This window comes from Bufo bufo, chromosome 2 (assembly GCF_905171765.1).
Source record: "Bufo bufo chromosome 2, aBufBuf1.1, whole genome shotgun sequence".
NCBI lineage: Eukaryota > Metazoa > Chordata > Amphibia > Anura > Bufonidae > Bufo > Bufo bufo.
Window position 1 is genome coordinate 25,918,552 of NC_053390.1, and position 17,341 is coordinate 25,935,892.

The 17,341-nt window shown below is 42.1% G+C and overlaps 1 protein-coding gene across 1 annotated transcript in view; it reads right to left on the reverse strand.

The window, feature by feature from the left end:
* Positions 1-6,218: 6,218 nt before the first annotated feature.
* LOC120991220 (zinc finger protein 585A-like) overlaps positions 6,219-17,341 on the reverse strand; it is a gene marked incomplete at its 3' end in the record, with an annotated part of 30,237 nt that continues 19,114 nt past the window's right edge. Inside the window, exon 4 of the mRNA XM_040420080.1 lies at positions 6,219-7,558. Within this exon, the coding sequence (XP_040276014.1) occupies positions 6,219-7,558 (1,340 nt within the window). The remainder of the gene's footprint in view (positions 7,559-17,341) is intronic.

Genomic DNA, 17,341 nt, shown 5'->3' on the forward strand with positions numbered 1-17,341 from the left:
CTCTGTTTTTGGACCCTTTTTGAATATTGGCACCACATTTGCTATGCGCCAATCCTGTGGGACATTCCCTGTCAGTATAGAGTCCGCAAATATCAGAAATAAGGGTCTGGCTATGACATTACTTAATTCCCTTAGGATACGGAGGTGTATACCATCCGGTCCTGGCGATTTGTCTATTTTAATCTTTTTAAGTCGCTGATGTACTTCTTCCTGGGTCAGACAGGACACTTTTAATGGGGATTTACTTTTACATTCTGCATGTCATCTGACAGTTTACTTTCCTCAGTGAATACACTGGAGAAAAAAATATTTAACAGCTTTGCTTTCTCCTCGTCGCTCTCTGCGACTCCCCCCTCATTACTCTGTAGAGGGCCGACACCTTCAGATTTATACTTTTTACCATTTATATAATTGAAAAACATTTTAGGGTTAGATTTACTCTCTTTGGCAATTAATCTCTCGGTCTCTAGTTTGACTGCTTTTGTTTTTTACATGTTCTATTTTTTCCTTATACTTTTTCAGTGCTTCCTCGCTACCCTCCTGTTTTAGTGATTGAAATGCTTTCTTTTTGTCATTTATTGCTTTCTTTACAGTTCTATTTATCCACATTGGTTTCTTCTTGTTCCTTAACCCTTTTATTCCCATACGGTATGTACCTCTCACAATTAGATTTCAGGATGCTTTTAAAAATATCCCATTTTGTGGCGGTATCTTTATTTTTGAGGACTTTGTCCCAGTTAGTTAGGCCTATGGCCTCTCTTAGTTGGCTAAATTTAGCTTTTTTTAAGTTTGGTATATTTGTTCCTCCCTGTAGAAACGCTTGTTTGAAGGATAATTGGAAGGTTATTACTTTATGGTCACTATTTCCCAGGTGTCCCCCAACCTGCACATCTGTTTTTCTGTCAGGCCTATTGGTTAATACTAAGTCCAATAGGGCCGTCCCTCTAGTCGGGTCCTGAACCAATTGGGTAAGGTCTTTGGTTATTGCCAAGAATCTGTTTCCTTTATGAGATATACAGCTTTCAGTTTCCCAGTCTATATCTGGATAGTTGAAGTCCCCCATAATAACTACCTCATTATGATTTGCCGCCTCGTCTATCTCGTTTAGTAGTAGATTTTCTGTGGACTCTGGTATATTAGGTGGTTTATAATAAACTCCTATTAGTAATTTATTTTTATTTTTGCCTCCATGTATCTCTACCCACAGTGACTCCACATGTTCATGTCCCTCACTTATATCTTCTCGGACTGTGGGCAGCTAGAACATTCTGGGACATGCAATTATTGCTAGAAGTCACACGTTCAGTCTGATGGGGATATGTAGATAATCGCTTAAGTGATGTACAACATGATCACATTTAGCAATTTAAAGCCGATGCCGGACAAGAATTTTAATACTAAATTTTTCACATTTTATTCAGACACCAACGACTTGCATAACACACGCCTGTTTTACATTGATGACAAACAGTCATACAGGGGCGGACATTGCCCATAAACTCCATGTATAATCTACAATATATATACAATGCAGAATCATGTGAATGGAGCCCTATGGATATGACTGACATATAAAGAACATGTCACTGCACACACGTGTATACACTGCACACACGTGTATACACTGCACATGACGGGTCCTACCTTGTGATATAAGAGGCTGGTGCTCCTCCATTACATGTCACTGCACACACGTGTATACACTGCACATGACGGCTCTTACCTTGTGATATAAGAGGCTAGTGCTCCTTTGAGTCCTTTGAGAAGTATCTTTCCTCAAACCCAAAAGACTTTAATGCTATAGAAGATCACGTCTGACTCACCCCAAAGACTTGAGGAAACAGTTAGTGTAAGAGAAGACATTATAAGCAGGGTGGCACCTGCTGTACTTGTTTGAGGCTCCTTCAACATTCTTGCTGACCGACAGTCAAGGTCTAACCTTTCCAGGAGAATGGTCTCTGAATCTAGAGATCTTCAAACATTGGATTTTTAATCCACACTAGCACCATTAGGGTTAAAGGGGTTGTCCGGGTTCAGAGCTGAATCCGGAGATACCCATAATTTCACCCAGGCAGCCCCCCTGATGTTAGCATTGGAGCATTTCATGCTTCAATGCTCTCCATTGCCCTGCGCTGGATCGCGCAGAGCAAGGGCTCTTTTATTTACCATAACACAGTGTTTAGTGACGTCACCGGGTCCGAATGGGCGGGCTTTAGAGCTGCCCTAGCCATTATACTGGCTAGGGCAGCGCTAAAGCTCGCCTATCAGTGCCGGTGACGTCACCGGGCTTCCTGGCAGCCCCATAGAGAGCCCCGTTCATCACTAGAACTCTGGAAAATGCCTTTGTCCTGCGCAGGGCAAAGGAGTACATCAGAGCATGAACTGCACCGATGCTCTTGTCAGGAGCGCTGCCTGGCTGAAAATGGGGGTATGTCCGGGTTCAGCTCTGAACTTGGACAACCCCTTTAAATGCAGAGATTGAGTTGTTTGCATTTAAATGAATGAAACAGGCATGAGAGAGAGTTAAGGGTTAAGGAATGGGAGGGGAAGAGACGCCTATATCAGAAAGACTATGAGTAACAGCTTGGATCCCTGATGAAGGATAATGATTATTTGAAACATGTTGGAGCTATTTTGACACTCCTAGACATCCGTAGCCTAGCCTTGTGATGTCACACAGCGCTCGTCTTTGAGCGTGAGCTAGCGATTCTAATACTGAGCGGTGTCACCGGCCGGGGCAAGCTCGAGTTAATATAAAGCATATAGGGCTCCTTACCCCCACCCCAATATACAAGTACAAGCAACAAAGGAGTATCCATACTTGCAAAAAAGGGACAGCAAAGTGCAAATAGGTACAGTACAGACCAAAAGTTTGGACACACCTTCTCATTCAAAGAGTTTTCTTTATTTTCATGACTATGAAGGCATCAAAACTATGAATTAACACATGTGGAATTATATACATAACAAACAAGTGTGAAACAACTGAAAATATGTCATATTCTAGGTTCTTCAAAGTAGCCACCTTTTGCTTTGATTACTGCTTTGCACACTCTTGGCATTCTCTTGATGAGCTTCAAGAGGTAGTCCCCTGAAATGTTTTTCACTTCACAGGTGTGCCCTGTCAGGTTTAATAAGTGGGATTTCTTGCCTTATAAATGGGGTTGAGACCATCAGTTGCGTTGAGGAGAAGTCAGGTGGGTACACAGCTGATAGTCCTACTGAATAGACTGTTAGAATTTGTATTATGGCAAGAAAAAAAGCAGCTAAGTAAAGAAAAATGAGTGGCCATCATTAGTTTAAGAAATGAAGGTCAGTCAGTAAGCCGAAAAATTGGGAAAACTTTGAAAGTAAGGGCTATTTGACCATGAAGGAGAGTGATGGGGTGCTGCGCCAGATGACCTGGCCTCCACAGTCACCGGACCTGAACCCAATCGAGATGGTTTGGGGTGAGCTGGACCGCAGAGTGAAGGCAAAAGGGCCAACAAGTGCTAAGCATCTCTGGGAACTCCTTCAAGACTGTTGGAAGACCATTTCAGGGTACTACCTCTCGAAGCTCATCAAGAGAATGCCAAGTGTGCAAAGCAGTAATCAAAGCAAAAGGTGGCTACTTTGAAGAACCTAGAATATGACATATTTTCAGTTGTTTCACACTTGTTTGTTATGTATATAATTCCACATGTGTTAATTCATAGTTTTGATGCCTTCATAGTCATGAAAATAAAGAAAACTCTTTGAATGAGAAGGTGTGTCCAAACTTTTGGAATAATGCTGTGAATGCATGGTTTCCTATGTTTATAGTACTGTAAGGAGTATAGAGTATTGTTGCGCAAAACCAGAGTATTGATTTTAGTTTCATTTGTTTGTTGCAGCAGTGGTGATACTGCTGCGGTACCGCAGCGTTAGCGAGAGAGTATAAAGAAAAGAGCACCAGTGTAATACAGTTGCAAGATCTTCAAACAAATTGCTCAGTGGAATCACGTTCAGTGCCAAGATGGAAACATTCCTTTCCCATTATTAGGCAGACAATCCCTTGTCAGCAGATAGCTTGTACATTCCTTGGAGGTTCAGGTTGGCCCACATTTTTCCTCCAGTTTCCATGATAATTAGGTTATTGATAAAAATCAGGCTAGACCAGACGACAGTACAGCCATCATACTGTTCGGGCCAGAGAGGTCATGGTTCCCAATATACAGATGAGTCAGGGGTGTTACTGAGACTTCCCCCAGTGTAGACCCTTAAAATGTAGGGCACTCAACTCTGCCATTATCTGGAAAAATTGAGCCTGACAGCCTGAAGGTTGCTAGCTTCGATCTCTATCTAGAGGCCTCTCTGATGTAGTCATGAAGATCATACCACACTTTGGGCCTCAATCTACCAAAATATCATTTTTCCTAACTCATTCAGTTGAGTCAAGAGTATAACTTGAAAGACTTCCCCCACTGCAGTTTCTGTGCGTCTAGGACACTGAACTCTGCCAAGACCTGAAGAGGTTCAGTTTGTCAGCCTGAAGTTTGACCAGCCTCTTTAACTATCTTGAGGCCTCTTTGATTAAATCATAAAGATCTTTGCCACACTCTGGTTTGCAATTCATGAAACATTTATTTTGATCCCAACTCATTCAAATGAGACAATGGTGTATCTGAAGACTTCCCCCAGTGCAAATTGTGTGTGTGTGTCTAGAGCACTCAGTTCTGCCAGAACCTGTGGATACTCAACCGTACAGCCACTATATCAACCTAATGGTCTCTAAGACATAGTCCAGAAGACCTTGACGTAGCCAGGTCTCCACTTAAAAGGGCTTAAACAAGGATCAAGTGAATCTATTCAGCTTGAATTCTATTAAAGGGTGGATAGTTCTAAACCACAGATTATCAGCCTCTTAGGCTTCCTGCAAGACAAATTTGGAAAAGAAAGGGGTATAGGACGGCTCTACCTCTGGTTTGGGATAGCAAGGTGCGCCAATTTGATGTCGCACTCAGATCACCAAAAATTTAATCAAAAGAATAGATGGGCACTCTAATATCCGGAACACAAACTTAATATATTCACACTATTTAATGTATTCACACTATTTTTATTGATACATATACTGATAATCCGTAAAATAACTCCAGGTCAGGAGTACGAAGACACCCTAGTTACTATAACCAATGCCTATAAAATAAACATACATCAAAAAATCTTATATAAGATACAGGCTTGTAGATACACAAAATGAAAAACACTAAAATACTAGTTGTATCACTTCGTTAAAATAGCTGCTGAAAGTACATGATAAATAGTTGTGGGTAGAATGGAATGGCTGCTCAGGTTCATTTAGCCAAATCCATCCAATCCACAAACAGGTGGTGGCTCCTGCTGCAATAATCAAATGAAGCAGTGGCTGATTATGTGAATTGAATATAATTATAAACCTCCTCCCTGTGATATAAGGTAAGATAAGACAAGTAGTGAAAAGTTCTGATAGTCCAGATAAAAAATAAAAAAGTTGACTTTCCCCAAAATGTTAATAAAAAATGGAAACTATAAAAAAAATACACATCATAAGTATCGCCGCGTGCGAAAGCGTCCATACTTTTAAGCTATAAAATATTTTAAAGATATGGCAAAATAATAAAAAAATGTCAAAATGGTTGATTAGTATTTTTTTTGGTCTCTTCACCTCCCACAAAAAAAAAAAAAAAGTGATAAAAAAAAACAGAATGGTATGAATGAAAACAAAAGATCATTTCCCACATTCTGAACATGAATATGGCTTCTCTCCTGTGTAATTTCTCTGATGTTTAACAAGATGTCATTTATTTGAAAAACCTTCCCCACATTCTGTCACGCTGGACAGGATACAAGATACAACAGAAAACCACAAACAAGTGTCTAGGCCAGAAGCTGGGGATAAAGGTCACCTCCTTACAAATCCCTACCAGCTCTCCCTAGACTTCTGTGCCCACGTTCAAACCCTACACACGTGCTGCTAACCTGGCAGACCTCCGCATATAACCTGAGCAGGGCATGACACATTCTGAACATGAATACTGCTTTTCTACAGTGTTAATTCTCTGATGTGTAACAAGATGTGATTTTTGTCTAAACCATTTCCCACATTCTGAAACTGAATATGGCTTCTCTCCTGTATGATATTTCTCATGTATAACAAGATATGATTTGTGTCTAAAACATTTCCCACATTCTGAACATGAATGCATCTTCCTTCCTGTGTGACTTCTCTTATGTGTAACAAGATTTGATTTCTCTGTAAAACATTTCCCACATTCTGAACATGAATACTGCTTTTCCCCAGTGTGAATTCTCTCATGTGCAGCAGGATTTGATTTCCGTTTGAAACATTTCCCACATTCTGAACATGAATACGGCTTCTCTCCTGTATGACATCTTTCATGTTTAACAAGATTAGATTTCTGTGTAAAACATTTCCCACATTTTGAACATGAATATGCTTTCTCTCCTCTATGATTTCTCTTATGTATAACAAGATTTGATTTCTGTCTAAAACGTTTCCAACATTCTGAACATGAATACGGCTTCTCTCCTATGTGACTTCTCTCATGTTTAACAAGATTTAATTTTTTTGTAAAACATTTCCCACATTCTGAACATGAATATGTTTTCTCTCCTGTGTGACATCTCTGATGTTGAACAAGATCTGATTTTTGTCTAAAACATTTCCCACATTCTGAACATGAATATGGCTTCTCTCCTATGTGATTTCTCAGATGTTTAACAAGATGTGATTTATCTGAAAAACATTTCCCACATTCTGAACATGAATACGGCTTTTCCCCAGTGTGAATTCTCTCATGTGCAGCAGGATTTGATTTCCGTTTGAAACATTTCCCACATTCTGAACATGAATACGGCTTCTCTCCTGTATGACGTCTTTCATGTTTAACAAGATTAGATTTCTGTGTAAAACATTTCCCACATTTTGAACATGAATAGGCTTTCTCTCCTCTATGACTTCTCTTATGTGTAACAAGATTTGATTTCTGTCTAAAACGTTTCCCACATTCTGAACATGAATACGGCTTCTCTCCTATGTGACTTCTCTCATGTTTAACAAGATTTAATTTCTTTGTAAAACATTTCCCACATTCTGAACATGAATATGGCTTCTCTCCTGTGTGATTTTTCTGATGTTTAACAAGATGTGATTCATCTGAAAAACGTTTCCCACATTCTGAACATGAATACGGCTTTTCCCCAGTATGAATTCTCTGATGTGTAACAAGATGTGATTTGTGTCTAAAACATTTCCCACATTCCGGACATGAATGCATCTTCTTTCCTGTGTTACTTCTCTTAAGTGTAACAAGATTTGATTTCTCTGTAAAACATTTCCCACATTCTGAACATGAATACTGCTTTTCCCCAGTGTGAATTCTCTCATGTGTAGCAAGATTTGATTTCCTTTTGAAACATTTCCCACATTCTGAACATGAATACGGCTTCTTTCCTGTATGACGTCTTTCATGTTTCACAAGATTTGATTTCCTTTTGAAACGTTTCCCACATTCTGAACATGAATACGGCTTCTCTCCTTTATGACGTCTGTTTTTAAAAAGTCCTGAGCTGTTTGTGGATTTTTTACCACAATGAAACCTTTTAATGCTTTTCTGACTTGTACTTGCGGTAACAATCTGTGATTGGTCAGGAGAAGGGTCCTCATAATTAGGAGGATTATATGATAGAGCTGTGCTGTGAAGTCCTGGATGTACATTAAGGGTAATGAGGTTTTGTCCTGAAGTGCGCTGCATGATATTTTCATCTAGTGGTAACATGACATTTTCACTGGGATTTTCTGTTAAGATAAAAATTTAAATTTGTTTTAAAGTTTTATATTTTTTTTTCAAACTGCAGAGTAGACAAACTTATAATATTCCAATTTGGCTGGAAGTTGATCCAAGAGGAAGGATAAGTGTTCATTCATTTGGAATCCATACCTGACTTTGGACAAAAAAAACTGCACTTGTGATCCCAGCCTTACAAAGCTTCTATACCTTCTTGACAAAGTCCAGGATTCTGGTTTACACCAGGTCATGACTTTGATTACATGCAGTAAATAATGACTTAACAAAACTAAAAAATGTGAAAAGCCTGATCATGTCTGGAAACGAGCCCTGCTCTCTGCCAACACATTTTGCCTTTCAACAGCAACTAGAAAACAATTGAATAAAACAAGGAGAATCATGGTTGGAGCTGGTAAGGTGGGGCCTAATGGTTTGGGGCTGGTGGAGGGAACATCATGGTTTGGAGCTGGTGAAGAAGAACATCATGGTTTGGAGCTGGTGAAGAAGAACATCATGGTTTGGAGCTGGTGAAGGGGGACATTAGGCTTGTCAGTAAGAGCAAAAAAAGGAAGAGACCACTGTGGTACTCAGTAGAAGTGGCCAAAATCATTAAAAACAAAAAGATAGCATTTAGGAATTATTTAAAAAAAAAAAAAAAAAAACAACGAGGATGACAGACAAATTTATAAGATTAGGCAGAGATAGGCCAAACAAGTTATAAGAGCTTCTAAAGCACAGGCAGAAGAGAAATTAGCTCAGTCAGGGAAAAAAGGCGAGAAGGCATTCTTCAGATACATAAATGAAAAAAGGAAACTAAAACAAGGAATTACCAAATTAAAAACAAAAGAAGGAAGGTATATGGAAGAAGATAAAGAACTAGCTGACTGCCTCAATGAATACTTCTGTTCAGTTTTTACAAAAGGAAAATGAAGGAGAAGAACCTCAGTTAGGAAAGAAGACTAATGAATCTTTTGATGCATGTGTCTTTACAGAGGAAGAGGTTCTAAGTCAGCTGTCTAAAATTAATACAAATAAGTCACAGGGGCCTGATGGGATACACCCGAAGCTATTAAAAGAGCTCAGCGGTGAACTAGCAAAACCATTAACAGATTTATTTAACCAATCACTGGCAACAGGAGTCGTCCCAGAAGATTGGAAATTAGCAAATGTTGTGCCCATTCACAAGAAAAGGTAGTAGGGAGGAATCGGGCAACTATAGGCCAGTAAGCCTGACATCAATAGTGGGGAAATTAATGGAAACCATACTTAAGGAGAGGATTGTGGAACATCTAAAATCCCATGGATTGAAAGATGAAAAACAGCATGGGTTTACTTCAGGGAGATCATGTCAAACTAATCTTATAGATTTTTTTTGATTGGGTGACTAAAATAATAGATGGAGGAGGTGCAGTAGACCTCGCTTATCTAGACTTTAGTAAGGCTTTTGATACTGTCCCACATAGAAGGCTTATCAATAAAGTGCAGTCTTTGGGCTTGGACTCCCATATTGTTGAATGGATTAGGCAGTGGCTGAGGGACAGGCAACAGAGGGTTGTAGTCAATGGAGTATATTCAGACCAAGGTCTTGTTACCAGTGGGGTACCTCAGGGATCTGTTCTGGGACCCATATTGTTTAATATCTTTATCAGCGAAATTGCAGAAGGCCTCGATGGTAAGGTGTGTCTTTTTGCTGATGACACAAAGATTTGTAACAGGGTTGATGTTCCTGGAGGGATACACCAAATGGAAAAGGACTTAGGAAAACTAGAGGAATGGTCAAAAATCTGGCAACTAAAATTTAATGTTGATAAGTGCAAGATAATGCACCTGGGGCGTAAAAACCCAAGAGCAGTGATACAGTCCTAACCTCAGTATCTGAGGAAAGGGATTTAGGGGTCATTATTTCAGAAGACTTAAAGGTAGGCAGACAATGTCATAGAGCAGCAGGAAATGCTAGCATAATGCTTGGGTGTATAGGGAGAGGCATTACCAGTAGAAAGAGGGAGGTGCTCATGCCGCTCTACAGAGCACTAGTGAGACCTCATTTGGAGTATTGTGCTCAGTACTGGAGACCATATCTCTAGAAGGATATTGATACTTTGGAGAGAGTTCAGAGAAGAGCTACTAAACTGGTACATGGATTGCAGGATAAAACTTACCAGGAAAGATTAAAGGACCTTAACATGTATAGCTTGGAAGAAAGACGAGACAGAGGGGATATGATAGAAACTTTTAAATACATAAAGGGAATCAACAAGGTAAAAGAGGAAAGAATATTTAAAAGAAGAAAAACTGCTACAAGAGGACATAGATTTAAATTAGAGGGGCAAAGGTTTAAAAGTAATATCAGGAAGTATTACTTTACTGAGAGATCAGTGGATGCATGGAATAGCCTTCCTGCAGAAGTGGTAGCTGCAAATACAGTGAAGGAGTTTAAGCATGCATGGGATAGGCATAAGGCCATCCTTCATATAAGATAGGGCCAGGGGCTATCCATAGTATTCAGTATATTGGGCAGACTAGATGGGCCAAATGGTTCTTATCTGCCGACACATTCTATGTTTCTATGACATCATGGTTTGGAGCTGGTGAAGGGGGAAATCATGGATTGGAGCTGCTTGCTTTGCTACCTCATGGTCTGGACACCCTGCAACTATTAGGTAAACAACTGGGCAGATTTACTAATCCTGTTTAAAATGGTACAGCGTAAATTTAGAGATGCTCCACATTTATCACAGGAGCTTAGGCTGGAGGACAGATCTGCTGCATAGCTACACAAGTCTGTCTACCTCTATACCACTTAGTGGTTGGCTTTTCTGTCACAATGGAGCATCGTAGGCCCCGCCCCTGCAGAACTTGCCTGTTGTTTCTATATGTGGAACCTTAAAATCACCCCTTTTTGGACAGATTATAAGAGCAGCACAGATCAGTCACTGGTTATCTACGAGCAAGTTCACACATAGCAGATCAGCTGCAGACATTTCTGTGACTGTCCCGCTGCCATGAATGTGGCTTGTAACAATCCATGCACCTGCTGCAGAAACAATATATGGAAATTTCTACAATAAATGTGCCATGTGTGAACACACTCTAATGCAGCTAGAACATTCTGTAACATAGTACATAAGGCTGAAAAAAGACATTTGTCCATCCAGTTCGGCCTGTCATCCTGCAAGTTTATCCAGAGGAAGGCCAAAAAAAAAACACCTGTGAGGTAGAAGCCAATTTTCCCCACTTAGAGGGGACAAAAATTCCTTCCCGACTCCAATCATAACTCCCTGGATCAACGACCCCTCTCTAGTAGCTATAGCCTGTAATATTATTACACTCCAGAAATACATCCAGGCCCCTCTTGAATTCCTTTATTGTACTCCCCATCACCACCTCCTCAGGCAGAGAGTTCCATAGTCTCACTGCTCTTACCGTAAAGAATCCTCTTCTATGTTTGTGTACAAACCTTCTTTCCTCCAGACGCAGAGGATGTCCCCTCATCACCGTCACAGTCCTGGGGATAAATAGATGATGGGATAGATCTCTGTACTGACCCCTGATATATTTATACATAGTAATTAGATCTCCCCTCAGTCGTCTTTTTTCTAAAGTAAATAACCCTAATTTTGATAATCTTTCAGGGTACTGTAGTTGCCCCATTCCAGTTATTACTTTAGTTGCCCTTCTCTGAACCCTCTTCAGCTCTGCTATGTCTGCCTTGTTTACAGGAGCCCAGAACTGTACACAGTCCTCCATGTGTGGCCTGACTAGTGATTTGTAAAGTGGTAGGACTATGTTCTCATCACTGGCATCTATGCCCCTTTTGATGCAATCCATTATCTTATTGGCCTTGGCAGCAGCTGCCTGACACTGGTTTTTACTGCTTAGTTTGCTGTTCACTAACATTCCTAGGTCCTTTTCCAAGTCAGTGTTACCCAGTGTTTTACCATTTAGTATGTACGGGTGACTTGCATTATTCCTTCCCATGTGCATAACTTTACATTTGTCAGTGTTAAACCTCATCTGCCACTTCTCTGCCCAAGCCTCCAGTCTATCCAGATCTCTCTGTAGCAGTATACTGTCCTCTTCAGTGTTAATTACTTTACACAGTTTAGTGTCATCTGCAAAAATTGATATTTGACTGTGCAAGCCTTCTACAAGATAATTAATAAATATATTGAAGAGAATAGGGCCCAATACTGACCCCTGAGGTACCCCACTAGTGACAGTGACCCAATCTGAGTATGTACCGTTAATAACCACCCTCTGTTTTCTATCATTGAGCCAGTTACTTACCCACATACAGATGTTTTCTCCCAGTCCGAGCATTCTCATTTTATATACTAACCTTTTATTCGGTACAGTGTCAAATGCTTTGGAGAAGTCCAGATATACGACATCCATTGATTCGCCGCTGTCAAGTCTAGAACTTACCTCCTCATAGAAACTGATTAAATTAGTTTGACATGACCAATCCCTTATAAAGCCATGCGGATATGATGTCATTTGCTTGTTTTCATTGAGGTCCTCCAAGATAGCATCTCTCAGAAAACCTTCAAACTGTTTACCCACAACAGATGTTAAACTTACCGGCCTATAGTTTCCAGGCTCTGTTTTTGGACCCTTTTTGAATATTGGCACCACATTTGCCATGCGCCAATCCTGTGGGACATTCCCTGTCAGTATAGAGTCCGCAAATATCAGAAATAAGGGTCTGGCTATGACATTACTTAATTCCCTTAGGATACGGGGGTGTATGCCATCCGGTCCTGGCGATTTGTCTATTTTAATCTTTTTAAGTCGCTGTTGTACTTCTTCCTGGGTCAGACAGGACACTTTTAATGGGGAATTTATTTTTACATTCTGCATGTCATCTGACAGTTTATTTTCCTCAGTGAATACACTGGAGAAAAAAATATTTAATAGCTTTGCTTTCTCCTCGTCGCTCTCTGCGACTCCCCCCTCATTACTCTGTAGACGGCCGACACCTTCAGATTTATACTTTTTACCATTTATATAATTGAAAAACATTTTAGGGTTAGATTTACTCAATTTGGCAATTAATCTCTCGGTCTCTAGTTTGGCGGCTTTTGTTTTTTACATGTTCTATTTTTTCCTTATATTTTTTCAGTGCTTCCTCGCTACCCTCCTGTTTTAGTGTTTTATATGCTTTCTTTTTGTCATTTATTGCTTTCTTTACAGTTCTGTTTATCCACATTGGTTTCTTCTTGTTCTTTAACCCTTTATTCCCATACGGTATGTACCTCTCACAATTAGATTTCAGGATGCTTTTAAAAATATCCCATTTTGTGGCGGTATCTTTATTTTTGAGGACTTTGTCCCAGTTAGTTAGGCCTATGGCCTCTCTTAGTTGGCTAAATTTAGCTTTTTTTAAGTTTGGTATTTTTGTTCCTCCCTGTAGAAACGCTTGTTTGAATGATAATTGGAAGGTTATTACTTTATGTTTACTATTTCCCAGGTGTCCCCCAACCTGCACGTCTGTTGTTCTGTCAGGCCTATTGGTTAATACTAAGTCCAATATGGCCGTCCCTCTAGTCGGGTCCTGAACCAGTTGGGTAAGGTCTTTGGTTATTGCCAAGAACCTGTTTCCTTTATGAGATATACAAGTTTCAGTTTCCCAGTCTATATCTGGGTAGTTGAAGTCCCCCATAATAACCACCTCATTATGATTTGCCGCCTCGTCTATCTCGTTTAGAAGTAGATTTTCTGTGGACTCTGGTATATTAGGTGGTTTATAGTAGACTCCTATTAGTAATTTATTATTATTTTTGCCTCCATGTATCTCTACCCACAGTGACTCCACATGTTCATGTCCCTCACTTATATCTTCTCGGACTGTGGGCAGCTAGAACATTCTGGGACATGCAATTATTGCTAGAAGTCACACGTTCAGTCTGATGGGGATAAGTAGATAATCGCTTAAGTGATGTACAACATGATCACATTTAGCAATAAAAAGCCGATGCCGGACAAGAATTTTAATACTAAATTTTTCACATTTTATTCAGACACCAACGACTTACATAACACACGCCTGTTTTACATTGATGACAAACAGTCGTACAGGGGCGGACATTGCCCATAAACTTCATGTATAATCTACAATATATATACAATGCAGAATCATGTGAATGGAGCCCTATGGATATGACTGACATATAAAGAACATGTCACTGCACACACGTGTATACACTGCACATGACGGCTCTTACCTTTTGATATAAGAGGCTGGTGCTCCTCCATTACATGTCACTGCACACACGTGTATACACTGCACATGACGGCTCTTACCTTGTGATATAAGAGGCTGGTGCTCCTCCATTACATGTCACTGCACACACGTGTATACACTGCACATGACGGCTCTTACCTTGTGATATAAGAGGCTGGTGCTCCTCCATTACATGTCACTGCACACACGTGTATACACTGCACATGACGGCTCTTACCTTGTGATATAAGAGGCTGGTGCTCCTCCATTACATGTCACTGCACACACGTGTATACACTGCACATGACGGCTCTTACCTTGTGATATAAGAGGCTGGTGCTCCTCCATTACATGTCACTGCACACACGTGTATACACTGCACATGACGGCTCTTACCTTGTGATATAAGAGGCTGGTGCTCCTCCATTACATGTCACTGCACACACGTGTACACACTGCACATGACGGGTCTTACCCTGTGATATAAGAGGCTGGTGCTCCTCCACTACATGTCACTGCACACACGTGTATACACTGCACATGACGGCTCTTACCTTGTGATATAAGAGGCTGGTGCTCCTCCATTACATGTCACTGCACACACGTGTATACACTGCACATGACGGCTCTTACCTTGTGATATAAGAGGCTGGTGCTCCTCCATTACATGTCACTGCACACACGTGTATACACTGCACATGACCGCTCTTACCTTGTGATATAAGAGGCTGGTGCTCCTCCATTACATGTCACTGCACACACGTGTATACACTGCACATGACGGCTCTTACCTTGTGATATAAGAGGCTGGTGCTCCTCCATTACATGTCACTGCACACATGTGTATACACTGCACATGACGGCTCTTACCTTGTGATATAAGAGGCTGGTGCTCCTCTATTACATGTCACTGCACACACGTGTATACACTGCACATGACGGCTCTCACCTTGTGATATAAGAGGCTGGTGCTCCTCTATTACATGTCACTGCACACACGTGTATACACTGCACATGACGGCTCTTACCTTGTGATATAAGAGGCTGGTGCTCCTCCATTACATGTCACTGCACACACGTGTATACACTGCACATGACGGGTCTTACCTTGTGATATAAGAGGCTGGTGCTCCTCCATTACATGTCACTGCACACACGTGTATACACTGCACATGACGGATCTTACCCTGTGATATAAGAGGCTGGTGCTCCTCCATCATGGCCTCCTTGTACAGATCCTGGTGTCCTTCTATATACTCCCACTCCTCCATGGAGAAATAGACAGTGACGTCCTGACACCTTATAGGAACCTGACAACACAATGACACCGTCATCACCCAGACCCCTCCAGTGCTGTTACTGGAGAATTTCCCAGCATTCCCAGCAGTGTCACCTCTCCAGTCAGCAGCTCCATCATCTTGTGGGTGAGTTCTAGGATCTTCTGCTCATGTATCAGGGGGTGAGGGGGAGGCTCTGTGATGGGGTGAGGGGTCCTGCTCCGCCCTCCTGACTCCTGGAGATGGATGATGGGAGTCACACAGTCCCCCGATGTCTTCTTCACTATTGTGTACTCCTGTGGATGGAGAGAGACACTTAGGGAATAAACCCTTCAGGGGCCATGTGCTCTCCTCCTGGTACAACGTGCCTACTTACCTTCTCATGGCTCCTACAACATGACTATTGGTCACTGGTCACATGATACATCACTCACCATACTGGGGGCTGATCTTCAGGTTCTCCGTCACTTGGAAGGTCTGGAGGCCGTTCTCCAGGACCCTGGACTCTTCCTATCACTTCCTATGATGGATTCTCCTTCCCGATGTCTGACTTGTTACAGAATACAATAAAGAGGAGAGAAATCTAGAGAAGTTTACCTCTCCGCTCAGCAGGGAGATGATCTCCAAGGTGAGGTCTAATATTCTTCTGCTGATCTCCTTCCTGTCCATCCTTGGTGGTCGTTCAGGAGAAGAGGAGAGAACTGGAGGAGCTGGAGGCTTCTAGTACTTCAGGTGCCTTTATGAGAAGAGGAGAGGAAATTATTCAGGGGACAAGACCAGATGTCACCTCCAGAACCGCACTTACTGAGCCTGGAGGGGCCCCGCATCTCAGAGCCCCCAACATGGAGATTTCTGGTGACTCCACAGGAGATAAATGTCTGATAGATGCAGGTCCCACCTCTGGGCTGTGCTCAGCTGTGTCCACAACTCCTAGAGAAGAGACTGGAGAGAGCTGAGCTCAGGCCGGGCCCCGCTCCATTCATTCTCCTCCTGGAGGCAGGGGCCCCTCACCAGGACAGTCAGGGGCCAGAGAATGATGACAACCCCCACTATCCCCACTACTACTCCCCCCATCATACTAAGCTGAGGAGCGGAGAAGGATTCCTTGTGTGTAATGGAGGAGAATCTCCAGAGGTGACATGTCTGAGCTCTCCACCACACTGTCTCCTCACAGCTCATCTTACCTGCAGGCTGGAGGAATGGCTGTTACCAGAGAGAACAAGAGCCCTGACTACCGACCAGGACCTGCCCAGTATCTGCTGCACTGCCAGAGCTGAAGGACCTGCGGTGACGTCACCGTCATGTGATCCGTGCAGGGGGCGGGGCGGGGCTCAGCTGTGGAGAGGAGGGGGAAGGACCTGGGGTGACGTCACAGTCATGTGATCAGTGCAGGGGCGGGGTCAGTAGTGGAGAGGATGAGAGGTGGTGAAGGATCTAAGGGTGATGTCACTGTCATGTGATCAGTGCAGGGGAAGGAGCTTAGCAGTGGAGAGAGGTGGTGGTGAAGGACCTGGGGTGACATCACTGTCATGTGATCAGTGCAGGGAGCAGAGCTCAGCAGTGGAGAGAGGAGGTGGTGAAGGACCTGGGGTGATGTCACCGCCATGTGATCAGTACAGGGGATGTGGTTCAGCAAAGGAGAAAAGGACTTGTGATGATGTCACCCAGGGCCGGCTCCAGGATCATGTGGGCCCTTGGGCGATAAAGTCTCAGTGGGCCCCCTTACACAGTGGTAACTATCTGAGTACAGATAATACTGTAGATATCACCTGCAGTCCTATGTAACAGCATAGATAACACAGTCATGGCTATCTGAGTACAGAAAATGTAGTAGTGTTACCTGCAGTCCTATGTAAACCACAGATAACACTAGTGTAGATCATGTAGTAGTGTTACCTGCGTCCTTAGTGTGCCTCTACCACGGACTCCATGCTGGCGGTGCTGCCTCTTCCATCTTCATCTTCATCTTGCCCCGCACAGAATGTCCTGATGCAGCTGTGTCAAGACAAAGGGAACACTGTGGGCATGGTGAT